This window comes from Anopheles maculipalpis, chromosome 2RL (assembly GCF_943734695.1).
Source record: "Anopheles maculipalpis chromosome 2RL, idAnoMacuDA_375_x, whole genome shotgun sequence".
Lineage (NCBI taxonomy): Eukaryota > Metazoa > Arthropoda > Insecta > Diptera > Culicidae > Anopheles > Anopheles maculipalpis.
Genome location: NC_064871.1, coordinates 61512829 through 61534526, shown reverse-complemented (window position 1 = coordinate 61534526; position 21698 = coordinate 61512829). Strand labels below are relative to the sequence as shown.

Sequence of the window (21698 nt, the reverse complement as noted above, 5' to 3'; positions counted from 1 at the left end):
GTAGGCACTTTGCGCTACAACATGCCATATAGTTAAATCTAATAAACAAGATTACAAAAGCATGTGAGCACCGTTTTTTTCTTCTTTTTTGTACATTTCACTGGTTTCATTCTTCTCTGGCTGAAAATCAATCCCTCGATTGTTTTGTAACACAGTCATTTGAGTGGTTTTTCTCTACCTTTTTCTTTGTCGATCTATCTTATTTCGCAGAGAGCCCTACGAGCAGGACGTACTACGTAGGAGCAATATCTTTCAACTCTCACGGGAGCTTCCTTTTTGAATGCAACTCATTCTAGTTCGGTAAGCCAGATCCCCAACACCTACACATTCCATTAAACTTATACGTCCATCATTCCATTTCTCCCGGCCCACCCGGCGTCCCCTAACCGCCTTATTTACTCCGCACCGCACACATTGCAAGCCGTTCGAGAGCCAATCTGAGAGAGTCTTTTTCGGAAAATGGCAATCAAGTGATTGCAAAAAGTGCCGCTCCCCAAAAAAAAAAAAAAAAAGGCAAGGGCATTACTCTTTCACGGCGGCATTTGTTGCTGATGCTTCTTTGTAGCGTATCGCGCGACGCGCGCTGAACAGGAGACCGGAAATGGGAAAAGTAAAGAAAGAATGAACACATTTTCCTCTGTGCCGCGCGGCAGCAGCATAATTTTCCAAACCGCGCGAAGCAAAACGCGTCCCTCTCGCACCGAATGGTTGAGACGGCACGTGGCTAGAAATTATTTACAGCACAGTGTGATTACAATTATGCCGTGCTAGAAGCTTGTACACCGATCGGTGGACATTTGTGGAAGTAAATTCATCAACCATACTAATGAAACATTACAAGTGTTTGCTCATGTTGTTGATAAATATGTAGAACTATAAAAAAATCTTCACTTGATCCCTTGATTCCTATCGACTACGAGTTTTATTGCATGTTGATAAAAATAATAATAAAACAGACGCATGACACGCTCGCACTTTCACATGTTGCGCAAACGTGATTTTATTTCTTCGTAAAAATCCTTTTATCATCTGTTTTCATTTTTATCTATGTTTTTGGGATGGATTTTTTTTTGGTTTTTTGCTCACTGCTGTTTTGTCTGCAACAATGTCAATCAATCAGCATTCCTTGCCGTCTTACCCGAGACACGACCAATCTAGTGTAACGCGTACACGCGTCGTGTCGTCGATCGATGGCAGCCGAAGGAAAGGAAGGAACCAAATCTACAACAACCACTCGCAAACCTTTTCATAGATAACTCGGGTTCATACATTCATAACAGTTGGCTGCCGCTGCTGCTGTCTATAGAGATGAGCGTTTCTTTATGTTGCCGTACAATGCTGGCACCAGCCATCAATGGGGCGTCGTGTAAGACACAGGAAAATAAATTTCGCCCATTACAGCCATCACATGTGAGGAATGTATAATTTTCGTTTGATTTTTGTTCAATGTTTTACAAATTCAAATCAATTTAAGTTTTGATTTTAATTGCTACAGACCCGGAAGCATCCACCATTAGTTAATGATAGTATTATCGCTTCACCAGCTTACCAACGCTCTCAAAAACAAATGTGCGAAACGCTTCAATTGCAAGCAACATGCCTTAGCAGCCACTTGATGATGTTAATAAAAGAAAAAGCTCATTTCGCGTTAACTGATCATTTCACTCTTGCCACATCACCACCACACACCAGGCTCTATCTAGACTCCTTCTTTGTGACATTTAAACCCCATTTATCCGATTCTCTTTCACTCGCTGCTCACAGCGTACTGCTACAAATCGCTATTTCTACCCTTCTTTTTTGGGCAATGAAGTGTCTTTCGGTTCTGTTTTGTATCGTAGCGATTTGGTCCCGTTTTCCGGTGCCGTTAGCTCGAAACATTTAATAGACAAAATGGAAGGTCATAAGGGAAATGTGTTAAAATCGTGGCAGAACCACATTTTTGTACGGTCGTTCATTAAAAGCACTGAAATTAAATTACTTCTATACAGCGATATTGAAACGTGCACTTACCACAACTGGTTGTTCTATTTTCTGATGGCAATTTGGTCGCTATCGTATCTGCCACAGGTTTGCAACGTATATCGACGCGAGCGTTGATTTGTTTTTGAAGTATTTTTCCACGTTTCGAGAATTTTGTTAAATACTGTTAATTTCCTGTTTTTTGTTGCTGTCTACTTTTTGCAATGGTAACACATTCACACACGTACACACGATTATTTGATAAACTAAGAGATGGAAATAGCACTTTACCTGCTTCACTAGGCAATATCACTGCTAATGAAGTGGGATTTTGTTATGATGCACCGATGCTGCCTTATTTTATGGATAAGCAAGTGTTTTATGTGAATTAAAAACATGTTATTTTTATTGATTTACAAAGAGTTTTATTTTATAATCGAACTAAGCAACTAAAACTAAATTAAAGCCTAGCAAACATTTTCTCGCAAATAATTTTTTAGAAAGGGTGTTTTTAGATAACGGTGCGGTGGATCTTAAGCTGTATTAAAGGAAACACATTACGTTAATTTCAAGATAATTGTACACATTTTACAAATTTTTGAAACTGAGAAAAAGAATCTCACTATCAGTACCAAGATTTTAACAATTCAAACCAGCTAAACACATGTGTAACAAATTCAACACAAATATCCCACTTTTCTTTTAGCGCTATAAATCCACGCTAAATAATGTGAATTCTTAATACACTTTGCAAAAACATCTCTTCCATCCCACTGGCTACAATATCCGACGCAGTAATTAAAACTTTTATTTCTCAGTAACAAAAACCTCAACATCGGTTCGCACTCTTCCCAAATCACTGAGTAATTGCAATCACTTACACTTTCTCAACAATCAAGTTTTCAATTCACTGGCACACAAGCATCAGCACCGTACGGTTCTTTATGACTCAAACCACCGGGAAATCCTTTTTCACGACACTGCTACGATGGACAGAGCGCTTGCCGAAACACATCCTTACGGTATGCGACCATCAACACAAATGTTGCCGCTTTTCCGAAGCATCTTGGCTTTGCAAAACATCTCGCGTGCAGCGAAAATGAGCGCATGGAAAATGTGTGTACCCTCTGTCCCATTGTGTCCTGGGTGGAAAAAATCAAAACAGAGAGAACCACTCTCCCAACAAGTACTGCCGTTTCTCGCCAACACATCGATACTCTCTTTCATTTTCCTCCTCTCAAAAAGAGGTTCTCTTTAAACGAAGCATCTCTACCGCCCTCTGCCCCATTTACCCCACCCTCTCCTATCCCGCACGCAAGCCATATCCTTACAATAGCCACTTTTCTCGATTACGGCACAACCACTAAAGGACGATCTGGCGCCATTACGATAATTGTAATTGAATGAATATCACTGTGTTTATGTGCACGCTTATGGCTACCGCACAGCCGAGCCATTCTTTTGCGCTATGTGGGAGTGAAACATTGTATTGGTGTGTGCGTGCGCCAGCACACGGACAGCACGGGCAGCAGGATACGATATAAATAAGGAGAACTTTGCCGACGACGACGAAATACGAGAAGGGGAAATAATGTAATTATATCAAACGAGTCCTGGCTCTAGAAGCTACGAACGGATGGAATCAAAACAAAACTGTGCACATTCCCCTGTCGAGGGCTCTGGCGTGCGACGGTTTCCCGAACACTGCTCGAACGCTTTTCCCCGCTTGAAAATTTCCAGCACGAAAATTGCCCGAATCGCCACGAAGCGGTGCTTCGCACGCGTCGGCCAGCCAGAGGCAGGCAGCGTCTGGCAAAATTTCCAATATGATCAAAGCTATTTTCCCACAACACAATCACTTAAACGTACCACCATCGCGCGTTCCTGCTCGCTCGTCTCCGGGCCTCGTTCGCTTCCTCGTCGAACAGCAGAAGCGGCGGCATTATCAAAGTATGCTAATGGTATCGTACAACAGGCGGAAAATAGGATTGAAACAGCATGATAAAAGGAGATCATAATTGCATACTTTATTTACTCTTTCACTCGTCACATTCCTTTCGACCTGGCACCCGCAACCACTGTCGATTTTCCTTTAAAATTTTCCCTCCTCGCTCCCTGGGCCCTTTACCAACCCATCCACGATTTTCCTTCCTTTTCATTTACCATTTCCCGGTCTTGCTCTAGCAGGCGCACATTTTGGTAGCACCTTTTGCCGCGTGCGCCTCTCCCTCCTCATCGCACTGTTCGTCCTGCGATAACCAACCATTTTGGCACATCTTTCTTCAGCGTTCTGAAAGCAAACGTCGTTGCCCGTTGGTTGCGCGCGTGCTGCTGCTATTTTGCACCGAAGCAACCGAAACCGAACAAAAAAAAAAAAAAAGAATCGACCGAGACACGACAGACAACAGATAAACCGGAAGCAACTGCGAATCGTTTCGCTTTCTGACGTGTATCATTGCGCTACTGTTATTGTTATTTTATTTTATTTCATCATTCAGCGATGGGTGATGATGCTTATTTAATATCAATTTAAGCGGCAACCGGAAACCACGCTTAACAGGCCCCACACACCGCACACCGAGGACACTGAGGCAATTGTTGTGCTTTTTTTTGCATTATCTGAGGCCTAATATTTAATGTTTGTTATTGTAATGCATATATAAAAACATAATTGGTACTGTTGTTCTTTCTTTGTTAATATTTTTTTATTGTTTTTTTACGAATATTAATTTCAATCTGTTATTTCATTTATTTACAAAAGTTTTGAATTTTTGAAACTACACTCGCCGCTCGTTGGGCGTTGTGAGAAGTGAAGCTGTGGTGCAGATAAATAAGTTTGAAATTTTTGAGTAAAAAAATATAATATTGCTTCAAAGGTAACAGCAATGTGTAATGTTGAGTAAACAAAGGTAACATGAAATCTTCACGATTAACCCTTTTCCCATTCTGAAGGCGACTTAACCATGAGAAGAATGACAATAACATAAGACCGTTAAAAACATTGTTTAAGGCCTATCTAATTTGTATTTTAACGATTAACACATGCTGTACCGCGTATAGTAAAAGCTAGCTTCTATTAACTAGACCAATAAAGGGTAAACTAATTCTAACTTAAATGCTGTTCTGGAAATATGAATCGAGGGAGTAGATAATGCAAGGGGTTGGAAGGATGATAAGGTGAGATTATTTACAAAGAGAAGACGATTACGATTAAGAAATATGAAGGTATATAGAGCCACTGTACCAGTTTTTAGCAGGATAATGAAACTGTTCGACAAAAAAAAATTAAACCTTTATTAATGTGAATAGTTGTCAATGAATGTTGAATGATGATGGTTCTGTTGTCAATGTATGTAGCAATACCGCACTGATACGGGTATGATCCGACACCTCTTGAAGGTTAATATAGGATCTACATACCCTACTCCGACTCAATACGTCCGCGGCGTACAGAATGGTAACATATCTCTCCAAATATCTGAGCTTGGGTAAACGGGGAAACCCAACCCCTTGGGAAGATGGGTTATATGGCTAAATTGAGGGGGGGGGGGGATAACTAGCGTCTGTTCTCCATGTAAGTAGCGGCTGGTTGTCCTTCTGTCCTCCGTAGGCATCCGTAGGGACTTTAATCAGCTAGGATGCGTAGGCCCTCAATTGCAACGAAATGAATCGAAGAAATTTCGAATCGGATCAACAGATACAGATATTGGAAACTTGAGACATGGAACTGCAGATCCCTCACATCACCCGGAAGTACCCGCATTCTTTCGGACGAAGTAAGGGCCCGCGGCTTCGGAGTAGTAGCACTTCAGGAGGTGCGCTGGAAAGGAGTAACGGAGCGTCCCTACCGCAGTGATTGCATGATCTACCAAAGTGGTGGAGAAAAGCATGAACTCGGTACGGCGTTCCTGGTCATAGGTGAGATGCGAAAGCGAGAGATCGGGTGGTGGCCGATCAATGAACGGATGTGCAGGTTGAGGATCCGCGGAAGGTTCTTCAATCTGAGCATTATCAATGTGCACAGTCCGCACCTTGGAAGCACCGATGACGATAAAGACAGTTTTTATACGCAGTTGGAGAGGGAGTACGACCGTTGCCCACAACACGACGTCAAGATTGTCATCGGAGATTTTAACGCTCAGGTCGGACGGGAGGAGGTATTTAAACCCACGATAGGAAGTTTCAGTGCCCACCAGCTGACGAATGACAACGGGCTTCGGCTCGTGAACTTCGCCTCCTCCAAGCACATGACCATTCGCAGCACCTTCTTCCAGCACGAACCTCGGTTCAGTTACACCTGGAGATCACCATTACAAACCTATTCCCAAATCGACCACGTTCTTATCGATGGAAGGCACTTCTCGGATATTATCGACGTGAAAACGTACAGAGGCGCAAACGTCGACTCGGACCATTTCCTGGTAATGGTAAAGCTGCGCCAGAAACTCTCCGTGGTCAGCAATCAACGGAGCAACGCTATCCCAAGTCTCTATATGGATCGGCTGAGGCGTGCTGATGTGGCGGAAGGATATGCGACAGCGCTCGGGGAAGCGCTCTCGGACGACAATCCCGCATTGCCCCTAGGAGACCACTGGTGTATGATGGAACGAGCCATCAGCACCGCAGCAGAACTGAAAATTGGCCGCTTACCACGCAGACAGCGAAGGAATGGTTCGACGAAGAGTGCACTCGTGCACTATCCGAGAAGAATACTTCAGCTTGAAACCCGTCAGAACGTGGAAAACTACAAACGGCTGAGGAGACAGCAGACCCTGCTCTTCCAGGACAAGAAGCGCCGCTTTGAAGAGTCAGATGAAAAGCTGCAGGAGCAGCCCTCTCAGTCGGGTGACGTCCGCTCGTTTTACAGGAGGTTGAAAGAGGCACGGAGTGGATTTGCTCCTAAAACCGCGATGTGTCGGGACGCATACGGATATCTCCTGACAGACGAGCGGAAGGTGATCGAAAGGTGGAAGTGCTACTTCGAAGGACATCTGAACGGAGCAGAGACAGGAGAGCTTGATGCAAGTAGCAGAACAAGTCAACGGCAGCATCAACACAGCAACAACATCAGTGACGGCAATAGTGCGGAAGATGAAGTGCCTCCGCCATCTCTGGATGAGTATGCCAGCGCGATCAGGCAGCTTAAAAGCTACAAGGCTGCTGGTAGTGATGGACTGCCGGCCGAGCTCTTCAAGATCTGGCCGGAAAAGGTTACCGTCGAAATGCACAAGCTGATCACGAGAATCTGGGAACAGGAAGAATTACTGGAGGAGTGGAAACTAAGAGTCATTCACTACGTCAGTATACAAAAAGGATCACAGACTGAAATGCTAGAACTATGTTGCCATTTCAGTCCTTAATACCGCCTATAAACTTGTTCTGCAAACTTGCCCCCCTTGCTACAGATTTCGTCGGCAGCTACCAAACGGGGTTTGTTGGAGGCAAATCCACCGCCGACCAAGTCTTTACTCACTCGGCAGATCTTCCAGAAGTGCCGAGAGCGCCAGATCCCTACGCACCACCTGTTTATGAACTTCAAGGCGACCTTCGTTAATACAGCGGTATCACTTTCCTGGAAAGCTGATCCGGCTGCTAAAGGCCACCGTGAATGGGGTGCAGTGCAGAGTGAGAGTATCGAACATGTTGTCGGAATCGTTCGAAACTCACAGGGGTCTGAGGCAACGGACTCTCTTGTCTACTGTTTAATATAGCCTTGGAAGGTGTCATACGAAGCGCGGGGGTAGACAACGATATCCGTGGCACGATCCTTGTTGTAAACGCTGTGGCCAGAGCTTATCCGCACACTCGATGCTATCTGGGAACTGACAGCATCCGATATGTAGCGGATATAGTCGTCTCGGTCGCACGCACGCACGGACGGTCGCATCCTTCAGTGAAGCAGGGATTAAGGGATCCTTTCTATCGGCACCCGGCACCCAGCACGGACGATGCATGCGCGCGCGGCTTGGATACCCGTTGTGAACGTTGTCCTTTTTTTTATTGTGTTGTGTTAAGTGTTAAGTTTTAACGTGTCTAAAATAAATAAGTCTTAAACCCAAAACACAAAAATTCTCTACCGGTCTCTTCAATTTTTTTTGCTTCGCGGATGATATTGATAGGCGTACACCCAACTGAAACGTGAAGCAGCAAGAATTGGATTGATGATCAATGCGACGAAGACGAAATACCTGTTTGCCGGAGGCTCTGATCGTGACAGATCCCGAGTGGGAAGCAACGTGTTAGTCGACGGCGACAACCTCGAGGTAGTACAGAAGTTCTGCTATCTTGGGACTGTATTAACTTCGGATAACGATGTCGCCAGCGAAATCTGGAGACGCATTGTGCAGGGGAATCGTGCCTACTACGACCTTCACCGTCTGCTGAGATCCAGAAGACTTCGAGACCGCACGAAATGTGAGATATATCGCACACTGATTCGCCCGGTGGTCCTATATGGCCACGAGTCTAGCAAACACTCTTAGCGTGTTTAAACGTCGCATCCTCCGGACCATCTTTGGCGGTGTGTTTGAGCATGGAGAGTGGAGGAGAAGGATGAACAACGAGCTTGCTGAGCTATACGAAGAACCGGACATCCTGACGGTGGCAAAGACCGGCAGGATACGATGGCTGGGGCATGTTATGAGGATGCTGAACTCATGCCCCGCTAAGAAGGTATTCGTCAGCGACCCCCAGTTCGGTACAAGGCGTCGGGGAGCACAGCGAGTTTGTTGGCTGGATCAGGTGACGGGAGACCTGACAGAGATCGGGGGCCTACATGGACGGGAAGCTGCAGCCAGGAATCGAGTTTCTTTGAGATCTATTGTTGACCGGACCATGTCACAACGACGTGCTCTTTAAAAGAGCAGCCCAAGAGCCATGAGAGTGAGAGAAAGAGAAAGAGAGAGATAAAAAAAGGGAGAGAGAGAGAGAGAGAGTTACCAATGAAAGCGATATTATTTTGGCTGTTGAGCTGTCAACAAACTTTGAGATAAATTTGGTTTTAGCTGTCAATACAATTTGACAAACTTTGTTTCGCTCCTTTTTTCCGTAGAATGTTCCCATTTTCGGCAGGCTGTAATTAATCATAATTGATTTAATAATTAACTTTATGTTACTCATTTACACGAAACATCAGATTTTTACGTCTTTTGAAAATTGTTCTAAAATCATTCTAAAGCAGCAGAAGTAATTGCACAGTTGAACAGTGAAAAATCAAAACTTTCCTTGTAGCTGATTTCGAGACCTTAAAAGTAAAAAAGTTTAATAAAAATGAAAAAAAAACAAGTCTTGACATCTTGTGTCGAAGCTACGATATCACTACATTAACATTATGTTATACGGAATAACGATTAAGGATAAATATGCAAAGCTGATTGACTATAATGTTTTGCATTATTTTCCAGTTTAATTTGAAGTATTTCCTCAAAATTTAGTGCATTTTTTACTGTAAAACTTTTTTTTCCCGGTAGAATAACCTGGAAGAATTGGTAAATGAAATTTTATGTTATCATACAATTTTTTAAATAGGTGCAAATAGGTAAAAAAATATAACCAACTGAGCTTGACATCCATTCAAAACGAGGGTTGAAAAGAAATACGTTGTAATCTGGTAATATTTAAACGTACACGAAATAGCCAAGAACGTTCTAATGTTGTTAATCATGTTTCCAAAGTGTTAGAGGTCATAAGTATACCATAGAATCCAACGATTAAACATCATTTCGCGATTGTGCTTAGACTGGACATGAGGTTTAGTTTTTCATGTTTTACAAATTACCGAAGAATTATTGTGGTTTTGAAACATACATTGCATGTTATAGTATCCGTTTATCCGTTACTATGTACATCAATTGAGTCGAAAATCGAAAACAAGCCGAACTCCTTCAATGTTGCTTCATTCATTCACAAAATTCCTCTATTTCTTATCGGATTCGATTTGATTCCTTTACGGTCCTGCACGTCGTCCAAAATATAAGCTTACATTCGCAAGCAAGATCGATTTGTTCTCAAGGATGTCCATCGTTTGGTCAGTGCATGAAAATAAAAGTAAAATGAATGCACGAAGCGCAAGAAACAAGTTACGAAAAAAAAAACGACAAATCTAAAAGTTAGTCGGAATAAATTGAATTTGCTATGTTCTTTGACGCGATAGTATCCCCAGCTTTTGGATCCTAGAATGTATTGCCAACTCAGGAAAGGTAACAGATTTCAAATAGCTGCACCTCGTACGAGAGCATACATTTGCTAAAAGATTAGTTAGTTTTAGAGAAATGTCTCTAAAACATGCATAACATACAAAATGTGTGTATGCACAAAGATGAATATTTTCTCTACACCACCAGAATTTGCCTATGTTTTTTTAATTATAGAAACAATACACTTAAGCTTAAAATTACGTACCTCAATATTCTAACGTCTAATGTCTCATAATTCTTTTTTTTCGATCCTTTGATATCTTTGGCCCATTTATTTTCATATAATTAACAATTGAGCTACGACTACCATTAACAGTTTTTTTAATATCTCACAAGACTAATTGAAATGTATGCAAAATTCTTTACGTTCGATTTTTGTTATAAACATAATCAAAACCTCCCTACCTACCTTTTTAACATAAATTATAGTATCTCGTATTTATAATAATACATTTTCAATCATTTAGCTTTCCTTTACATCATCAAACATTTTTTCAATATAAATAATCTATAAAGCTGACATACAATTACACCAATGGATTTTCATCCTTTTTCTGATCATGTTAAGAAAGGTAAAACTATTCCAACGATCTTCGCCTTTTCGACCTTTTCTCGGCTGCATCTATTGACCAATCTAACAGGAATAGACGGATCGTGAAAAGATAAATTTCGTTGAGTGCATTTTCCTATTATTTCTACTAAATCTCTATCGATAAAATTTATTTTCGATTCTCGTCCATTCGTGGATTTAAATATATCCTTTGGTGGACACATTGGACAAAACTGCCACATACTGCATTCTGGCCATGCCAAATGCTGCCTGCTTCCATCCATTCCTTCGGATCGGGTTGCGATTCAGATATTTGAGAAAGTTGAACGACAAATAAATCTACTTGAGCGTACTGTGTCATGTAGCATTCCATGTCGTTCTGCGTTTTAGAGGAGTAGCATTTTGGGAATTGATTCACCAATGGATTCCTTAATATGCTTACCTCCGTATGGTTTACAGGACAGAAAAAGCTATCCCATCGACCGGTTCCGAATTTCATTGGACGTATGCAGTAGCTCCAATATCCGAACCGCATTGCATTGCTGTGAATGATTGAATGCCAACACGGGCTAGTGAGAAATAATACATCAAATGAAGGTTTAAGTCATTCTCTTAACGGTCTACATTCATTGATTACATTAAATGCGTTTGTAACATAATTAAAAGGTACAGTGTCAAAGTGAATAGCTTCCACACGGATTGACTTCGTATAGCAAGTTATTTGCTACGATTGAAGAAATTTTAATCCAAAGTTATACAAATGTCAAGGAGTCATACTTAGCAATACACAATATCAATCATGTATGTTTCATCATAAAAATATTCATATAAAACAATACTCTAGAACAAAGCATTTACAAACAACCGAAAACACAATAACGCATAAGAAGCAGAAAAACATATCACCCCTAGCAGTTCTTTCCATTGCACAATTCTAAAAAAAAAAATCTAAGTTCATAAGGTAGCGGCAATCCCTAAGGATTATTACGATAGTTTTATCTACAGATAAATAAAGAAAACAACACAAACCAAGCAAAGCCAAACAGCACGGCAAAAAGATTCTCGTTGAAACATCAATCCCCTTTGCTCAAGACTAAGAACGTTTGATTTTCTTCTATTTCACTAACGTGTCGAAGCGAGTGATGTATGTACCCTTCGGGTATTTGCCAGTCACACTGTGTTTAAATAAGCTTTTCAATCCATAGGTAATGCATTATTCCACCGTGCACTTTTGCCGTTCTACTGCTGCTACTTCAATCACGGCACGGGGTTTAGAGCGAACCCATGCTAACGGGCGAATGTTGCACGAAAGGTCTGTCCGAAACCATTGCATTAGTTTTCATTGATTTTGTTTATTGTTTACACATCCAACTTAGATGTACAACTAACGGCTCAGGTGTTGAAAGATTGAAGCGAACACTGTTCCTACAATGAAAAACAGCTGAAAAGATCCTTTAGCGATTGTAGATTAGGAAAATGTTTATCAAAACGTTTATGTTATTAACACCAATATGTAAGAATAATGTTAAGGAAATGTTTAACTTCTGCTTACTTTGTGGCAAAAATTAAATTATAAATGTTAATTACAGGGTTTACCAGCCATTCCAGAACAAGCATCAGAATAGCTTGAACAGTGCAGGATTTAAGATGCTCAACATTTTCCGACTTGAACAGACATTGCATCAGTTTAGCTACGCTGTTTCAATCAATAAGACAATCTGCAATTGGTTTAGAAAGCCGTCAGATTCGACACCTTTTCCCATACCTTCATCATGGCCATCGGTTTGGATTCAAAACGGTTTGGGTGAATATTGCCATCGTATAAAAAAAAATGTATATTCCATTCTAAGAACTCACCTTTGTATACTAAACATAGCCATCGTAAATGTATAGAAAAAGTACCGAATCTGACGATGTTCTAAAATAATCGGACATTGTGTTATCAATTGAAACCGCGTAGCTAAAATGATGTAATGTGTGTTCAAGTCGAAAAAGTCGAAGTCTCGAATGTCGCATTGTTTGTACTATTCCAATGCCTGTTCTATGGGCTGTTAAACCCTGTACATATGTTATTAAAAAACTACAAAAAATATTTTTATACAACACATATATACCAAAGCAACTAAATTGAATTTAAGCTACAACATTTTGGGCGTAAAGCTTATGCCCTTCCAAATCAAGCGTGAATTGTTTGAGTTTACGCTTCGTGTACCGTGGCTTATACACACAGTGTATAACAGCGCGACAGGCTGAACTGCTCTAACTTCCGGGCTATCACAGTTCTGAATGCTGCCTTAGGATCAAGTTCCAAGAACTCTTCTGCAGACTTGCGCTCCTTGCTACAGATTGCGTCGGAAGCTACCAAGTTGGATTTGTTGGAGGCAAATCGACAACCGACCAATTCTTTAGTACTACTTTACGGCAGATCCTCCAAAAATCCCTACGCACCACCATCGACTTCCAGGCTCCGATAGATAGATCGGACCGAACTATGGAACACCATGCAGCAGTACGGATGCCTTGGGAAGCTGGTGCGACTGTTAAAGGTCGCTTTGAATGGGGTGCAGTGCAAGGTAAGAGTATCGAACATGTTAAGGAAGGAAGGTGTCATGTTAAGCGCTGGCTTCGTCATGCAGACAAGAGTTTCACCTGATCTCTCCGATTTCTCGAAAGATCACGAAAGATCTGTCACGAAAGATCTTGTCTTCGCAGATGACATCATCGGACGGACATCTGCGGCGGTATGCGAGTTATAAACCCGATTAAAACGCGAGGTCAATCGAATTGGATTGAAGATCATTGCGACAAAGACAAAATACCTGCTTGCCGGAGTCCTTGACCGTGATATAGCCCGATTAAGAAGCAGAGTATCAGTTGACGGCGACGGTGGTAGGTGGTGGACGGTGGTAGAGAAATTCTACTAACTTGGTACGATTGCATCTTCGGAACTCCTGACAGTAGTCAAAGCAGGAAGAAAAAGATGGTTGGGGCAAGATGGAGGAATAAGATGGTTGGGAAGTTGTAGAGCATCGAGACATATCGAGACGAGCATTTAGAAGAACAAGAAATCTTTTAAGATTGTGTCATGCTTGTATCATCAGATACAATGTAATACGGAGTTTACTACTAATGAGATATGACTCAGAATCCAGTCCTGTCAACAGAAGGACAATCTTCTTCTTCTTCGCTTAATGACCTTCTAGGTCAGGTCGGCCATCGAATGGCTTACTAAACTTGCCGAACCCCGGTCCTACTGTTTGAAGACCGGTGCCGCTGACGCCTACACCACCGGGCCTAGAAGGACAGTATGGGTCATTCAATTTCTAGGATCAAGTAATCAAGATGCTTTAACCGAGTGTGCCCGGGATAAGGCAAAGAATAAGGAGGAAATGTCTTACCAATAAGATTGTAAAATTTATTCAACACAAGCGGTGTTGACAATAAGGCACTGGACCGCCATAATCAATTGTAAATAAATAAATGAATAAATAAATAACCAGGATGCTTGTCTCTAACCGACACAGTACACACAAGCGATTTGGACATTAGGCAGAAGCGCATATGCTTAGAATAACCAGCTCTCTAATTTCTTTGGTCACACGGATAATAGAGGGTTGGTTGCTTTCACCTGCATGTTAATACATCATTGACAGAGAACAACGCTCTACTGCAAGTAGATTTAGTGTCTTCCTGCAGTAGCTTAAGATCTCTTAGTGTGAGCGTTTCCCTATTTACCACTCTCCACTATCAAGAAAGTTGACTTGAATTTATTTCCAAATCAATTTACCAAATCCTCACATCCAGAATCCACAAGACTAAAGTGTAGCAGTGCCGATCGTTAACAATTCGTTAGAATTAGGATGTTTACGCATCGGTCGGGATTTAAGGGATTTAATTTGACTGTAAGGATGTTTTCCAGAAGGATATGATACTGGATGAACGGCTTTGAGAGCCAGTTCAACGAAAATGATAAGAATTTTACGCATGAGCAATAGATTTAATTTGACACAAGCCATTCACGCAATTGTTTTGTACAAAAGTTAAGCCACACACGCAATAGTTTGTTATATGTTTTCTTCAATCATTTGTAAATAGTAAAGAGGCGATTGTAGTGTTTAAAAATCAAAGCTTGAAACCAACGTAAAAATTTCCATTCCAAAATTCACAGCGAACAGTTACTAGTTATAATTCACAGCAGATAGTTGCCAAATACATTTTCTTCATGGCTTATCGACCTACTAGGTTACGCCGACCACAGGATGGCTTACTAGACTTACTGATACCTGATGATAGTTGGATAGTCAATCCTGCACTCAGTCAGGCCGGATGGGATTTGAATCCCGGTCATGCCGTATAAAGATCGGCCATATTGTAGCATCACTATGTAAAGTAATAAAGTGCCGTATGAATACAGAAGCAAACGGCTTCACTTTAAGTGTCGGGAACACTGTGAACCACTTCAAACAGTCGTTAGTACCGGTCAGCATGTTCTCTTTAGTTTTTATTTTCATTATTATTATATTGTGATCAATCAATGAGGTTTTGCAAGTTGATTTATTTGATATTCACATCTATGTTATTTTACATGTTTATGCATATTTATATTCCTCAGATATTGTTTTGCAACCGAGCATGCGCGAGATAAGGCAAAAAACTGGGAGGAAATGCCCCGTTAATCTAGTTTATACACATAGTCATCACATGCGGTGTACACAATTCGGCGCAAGCCGTCATACTTAAAATAAATAAATAAAGATATTGTTTTGATGAGTTGTTTTATTTGAACTGATTCAATACTCCAAAAAATCATTTTATGTCGATTTTCTATTTTATTAACACACCCATATGCATTCAAATACATACTATAAACACATTTGATCAAATCGGTCGTTATGTCAAGTATTCTGCTTTCTTAAAACACTCTAAACCATGCTCTAAGTCTTGCGCTTAAAAAGATCGACATAGCCACCAACCGGTCATACAAAAACACTTGAAGCCGATACATTCTGGCACAGTATTCAGGCGACCAATATTGAGCACCGTATACACTCCCCTCAATATTCGGGAATGCATTTGTAATCATTTTAAAAATAGAGAGCAGATTGAATTTGCTTTCCACCTGTGTACCGAGTTGGAAAAGAAAACTCCAGGAAACGACCGTAGACTTCGATTTCTCGGTTGGCAGCATCTATTACCAAATGCATTGCGTGTGCATGTGAGGCAAGCGTAAATCTGGTCCAGCAGTAGAAAGCGCCAGCAGTTTGCAGCGATAAGAGTGCGGTGGAAGTAGAGAGCAAAGTCAAAGGTGTAAGTGAAAAGCATAGAGCTGATTTCTCCAAACGGGTGACTTTTATTCAGCGAACGCCGCCCTGGGGTGTGCTTGGAATTGGAGCGTTCTTTCTTTTTAATTTCTTAAATTGATTTAATTTTTCTGATGGAATTTCCTATCATAGCCGGAGTATTGGCATTGGTTTGGGATAAAATCTTTTTGAAAGAAAGGTTTTGAGAGCTGCCCGTTCTGAGACAGTGAGTGGATAATTTTATGCATTTTTTCCAAAGCGTTGTTGCAATGTACTCTTCTTTCTTCTGGATGGAAATTCAATATTTCAATTGACAAAATGAACTTTGGGAATTGTCAAATCATTATAATCCAATTGCAACATAGATTATACGACCAGCCTTCAATGGATTGTAGTAGTGGTGTGATTAGAGATGGGATAGCTACGGGCAATTTTTAAACCCTTCTTTTGGTATTATGTGGCATTAAAAGCAGATTACGTTCATAAGAATTATAAACGTTCCAAGATTTCAATTCCACTTTTACAATACCATAAGCTCAACACTCATCACATAATTAGTGTTTTGCTCTTGCAATTCCAGCTAAATCATTTTCATCCCCGAACAATATTACCCTGCCAGTGCAACAATGTTCATGTTAACGTCAGTAATTTTTAGCCAACCGTACGGCATCCACTCGCTCTGACAATTGCATTGAAACGAGTTTCAACCAAAGTTTCACCATATGCCGTCGTTAAATCGGATCTCCGTTTCTCGCATGGTACGTCCAAGCCCAATAATCAAATGACTGCAAACTTCGCCAACAAATCCTAATAGCTTGGGACAGGTTGGAAATGTACGGCAAGGAATACAACCTCTTGCACACTACACCTCAGAAGCATAAATAGTGCTTAAAACTTGTTTTGCGGTACATGAATGACGATCACTTCGCACAATTTTACTTTTCTCACTTCTTCGATGAACATCAGGCAATGGAAATGTAGTCGAAGCAAAGGCTCAACAAACAGCGAAATTAATGCAAATTTTTACACGAATAAAATTATTAATCAACAATGTACTTCGTGTAACTCTACCACACGGGAATCATTATTCAGTTGTTTGCATTTAACTAACCTTAATTTATTTTACAATATTTTGAACCATTCTGCGTTGCTGGTGTCTTCCATGTGTACGACTAGCTTGAAAATCAACAAGCTCCATAAGTTTTGCATTTCTGTATAGAACATGTTTAAGAAACTTGCCACACCTCAATCCAAAATGTCTATTCCAGCTATTTAAACTTTCAGTGTTTCTTAAAAGTTCGTCTACGACCTAACCACTGTAAGAATGATGTTTGTGGCTTTCATGAGCAAGTTCTTCGTGGTGTGAGTATATATATTCTACATGTTTGCGTACTAATCCAACGTTTTTCCTTAGCTAATCGCTTCCTCTTTCAGATATGGCGTTATTTCTGCTGGATTCTCAAATCTTACTCAGATGTATAACTTACTAAAATACTAACTGATAGTTTAAAACATGTTCGATGAATAGCCAGCAAGTTGTGCACGCAATCCCACGGTGAACATTATCAAGGAACAATTCATTAGTCCATTTGTCCAACGTAATAATTTATATGTACGCTTCGTAATCAGCATCGACAGCCCGATGAAAATGCGTTCCGAGGGCACGACTGCCATCGACCAATCATTCGAATGGACAATTGTTTAACTAAGAAGCACTTAGTGCAACAGCAAACGTAACCGAAAACCGATAGTGAGGTTCATCCCTTTGTTTTTGTAGAAAGTGTCCTATCTCAAACCTGTGCTAGCTACATCTGTAGGAGTATTGCTTTCCGTAAGCCTTTTGTAATGTATCACCAAGTACAAACACTGCTACATTTGTTGGACAAAATTACGAAGCATCAAGTATTATGATAAATTTATACGAAAAAAAAACGATAGAAAACACGTTTGTTTGGGCGACATTTTGGTTTTTGTATTATGGTTGTTTACAACGAACGTATCGTCAATAATATTGCACCTTACATGCAAAAAAAAAATTACAGTGATTCACTGTTCCATGTGTGCATTTCGTTCAAACAATCTCATCCGTTCGAATCTCTCAAGCACCAAGGACTGATTGATAATTATATATTCCCTGTCAACATCAAAGCCCACAGCATTGGACCAACAACTCAACAGTGAGCTAATGTAGTAAATTCGCTATTGTTTAAGATAAGATATTTTAAAATATTATACAACAACATAATAGCAAATATTCGGCGTTTTTGTAAGGTTGTTGGGTAATTTTTAATACAAGGGCTGCTACATATATTTCCGACCTAGGCGACAAGAAGTGTTGCCAGATGCAGTCTGTTATTTTTATTCGAAACTTTGTCACTTTGGAGCACAATCAAACTCACAACGTTTTGACGTACCACCATCACTAGTGATGTTTACATTGAATTGAACAAACCAGTTTTGCAACAACAAAAAAATCACAACAAAAATCACACAACTTTGGACGTGGACTATCACGACAAGACTGCTTTGAAGAACTCAAATCTTTGTATGGCGATGAAGCACAATCCTATAGAGTATGTTTGTGTACTTGTATCCATCTTAACGAGGATCATGCACAAGATCGTCGTTTGTACATGTTTTTACCTTTGGATAAAACTGTGTACAATAAAGTCACTAGGCTCACTAGTTGAGTCTAACATTGTCGAGTGTCCAGAACATGCCCCACATTCGATTCATTCAACATCGGTCATTCAGCTCAATTCTCTAGAAGTGAGAGGATATTGCAACAACACTAACAGTATGGCAAAGTGTATCACGATGCATATTTAATGCGTTCGCCGATCGAACTGCTATTATGAACATACATGAACATCGATTTTCTATTTTAGGGTTTTACTAATATTTCTGATATTTAGAAACATAATTGCAAATTATATTTTAAATAAAACTGCACCAATCAACTAAAGTTTTACTTAGAAACCAAGGATCAGTAAGGATTTTTTTTTTCGTTTATTTATAGAGGCTTTGAGTCTTAGAAACTACGCCTCGCCTCTCTACTGTATAAAAAAATTGTTTACAAATTGTTTACAAAAAATTGTATACGTGGCTTAAATATTATTTATTTATAATTGATTATGACGGTAGAGTGCCGTATTGTCAATGGCTTAAATATTATAGAACACTATTGCGATTATGACATATGGTATTGGATAAGTTTAAACTATTGCTTAAATTTCTTTGTATAAAATACTAATGCGTAAAAATCTAATGAGGCGGTTCTGCTGGAGTTTGTCGGGTGATAGGATTGTCGTGAAATCAGTTTCTAGTAGGCAGGTGGCTCGGTGTGTTGTGTATCCATGGCAATCGGTGAGGATGTGGCGGAAGGTGATGTCAACACCACAGAAGCTGCAGGTAGGAGTGTGTAAGGCCGATATGACCCATACGAAGGCGGGAAAGGACTCGTTGGATTTGGCTGGATTCGGTATCTTCCCATGAAGAGGTGTTGTGCTTGATGGGACGGAGTTTGTTGCTGAGGTCTACGTTGTGCCATGTGGAGTTCCAGTGTTGGGAGATGATGGTGTTGGTGAAGCGGATGGCATCACGGCGTGAAAAGGTGTTGTATGGTTCGTCAGGACGGAGCCGACCATCGTTGGCAAGTTGGTCGGCTTTCTCGTTTCAGTTGATTTCGGAATGACCCGGAATCCAACAGAAAACAATTGTCGGGGATTCAGGTATCGAGTCTAGGAGCTGGATGTGGGGGTCTTCGGAGGTGCCGTGTTCCAGGGCAGCCAGAACACTGGCACTGTCGCTGAAGATGACGTTCGGTCGGTCAGTTTGTAGTCCTTCGTCGGCGGCTAGTTGATTTGCTATTGCTTCGGCGGAAAAGATGGAGGTGTGATTAGGAAGTTTGATGGCGCAATTGTCCGTGGTGGATTGGATCCCACAGCCGGCTGAGTCCAGATGAACGGAGCCGTCTGTAAAGATATGATGAAAATGTTTGTATTTAGCCTGTATTGAGTGAGTAAAGGTGCTGTTGATGATGTGGCTGCTTTTTCCGGTTCCCCGGAGAGAGCTTTTAAGTTCCCAGTCTATGACAGGTGTACGGAGATGCCAGGGACGAATTCTCCGGCGAGTGGATTGGATGATGGTAGCTGTTGGTTGGTGAGTGTTTGTAGTTCTACGTTTGCTCCGGTGATGAGTGCAGTTACGTCGAGTCCTTTCTGAAGGATCCGAGCTGCAGCTTCCACTAGTCGGTTGGTGATGATTTGTTCCATAGGAAGGTAGCCGCTTTCGCAGAGGAGGGAGTTGATCGGACTGGTGACAAATGCACCAGTGACAGTAAGGATAAACAATTGATTCCACTAATATTTTATCATTTAGCTTTATTTCCTCAGGGACGGCCTGGCCGTATTGCTCTATATTTTATCATCATGTTTACATTTTTAATTTTAATGCTTTCCTTATCATTCGCCCGTACGCAGGGCAGATAACACATCCACAGTAAAAAAAACTAAGTTAAGGCAGCCAGGCTAAGCATAAATTGTAACAATAAAATACATTACCAATACCGTCATAATAAAAAGAGTCGTCATAATAAATAAACAAAACAATACATGAAGAACACTAAAACACATGATTAAAGTTATTTTGTTTGAGGTTCAAACGCGTTTGCTTATACCATTATTCATTATTAATATTTTCATCATAGGGGCCGGACCGGTGGTATAGGCGACAGGGGCACCGCTCTACAAACGGCAGGACCGAGGTTCAAATCCCATACGAACCGTCCCACCGTAATGAGGACTGACTATCCAACTACGTGGTATTGCCAAGTCTATTAAGCCACTCGAGGGCGGGCGTGACCTAGAGGTCGCTAAGCCAAGAAGAACATTTTTCATTATGAACCTGATAATCTTTCACACCATTTCATTTGTTACATCTAAAACATTTACTTTTGATTTTGTGTTTTTTCTTTGCATCTATTGTTATATATTTACCTAGCGAATCATAATTTTGTAGGAACTAAAATCATCATTTAATAGTAAACAGGAAGCAGGTAGCATATATTATACAGTATACAGGAAGGTAACTTATAACACTTCAAGTAACACAAAAGTATTGACAAACAAAAGTTTAGCTTAATTTAACTAAGACAAATCCTAATTCTGCTACATTTTCAAACTACTTATGTTTAATAAGTGTAGAGCGACACTCACAATGTGACTGTGTTAGTAGGTAATGATTGCTGCCTGTTAAGAAATACCTGCAGTTCATCGCTAAAGGAGGACATAATTTATCAAAGTATAAACTCTCTTTACTGCATCGTCTTAACAATGCTCTTAATGAGAACAACAACTCACACCACTGAGAACAGTGAAACTGCTGCCAGCGCTAGGCTCTCTAGTGATAACTGCATCCCTTCTTACATCCGTTGCAGTTATGCAACACACTGTACCAGCAGTTCGGCACCGTGGGACTCCAGGCTGGCACCGTCCCACCGTTACTCCGTTGCTCATCCCTTTCCTCTTTTTCTATCGCTTTTCTCTTCAGTTCAGCATGCGATTGTGCACTAATTGCCGGTACACGTAGTGCGATGTAATTAGAAAATTCCTTCCGAAATGATTGATGTTGCCATTAAGCAGGACATGAAAATTTCTTTATACTATTTATTGATCATCCCCACGACGGCAT

At 40.8% G+C, this 21698-nt stretch overlaps 2 protein-coding genes across 2 annotated transcripts in view; both read left to right on the top strand.

Annotated features, from left to right (window-relative positions):
* Positions 1-5822: 5822 nt before the first annotated feature.
* LOC126567336 (uncharacterized) lies at positions 5823-9040 on the top strand. Its single transcript, XM_050223565.1, has 2 exons — positions 5823-7172; positions 9014-9040. Exons 1-2 carry the CDS (start codon positions 5823-5825, stop codon positions 9038-9040), a joined length of 1377 nt encoding a protein of 458 aa, XP_050079522.1.
* Positions 9041-21225: 12185 nt separating this feature from the next.
* The window catches only part of LOC126558943 (putative eggshell protein), a 46176-nt gene continuing 45703 nt past the window's right edge, over positions 21226-21698 (top strand). The window contains exon 1 of the mRNA XM_050215033.1: positions 21226-21242. The gene's annotated coding sequence lies outside the window, so the exon portion shown is untranslated. The remainder of the gene's footprint in view (positions 21243-21698) is intronic.

Coding starts and splice junctions, on each gene's coding strand:
- LOC126567336 (XM_050223565.1), top strand. CDS start 5,823: ATGATCTACCAAAGTGGTGGAGAAAAGCATGAACTCGGTACGGCGTTC. Junction 7,173..9,013: donor TCAAGATCTGGCCGGAAAAG/GTTACCGTCGAA, acceptor TTTTTTCCGTAG/AATGTTCCCATTTTCGGCAG.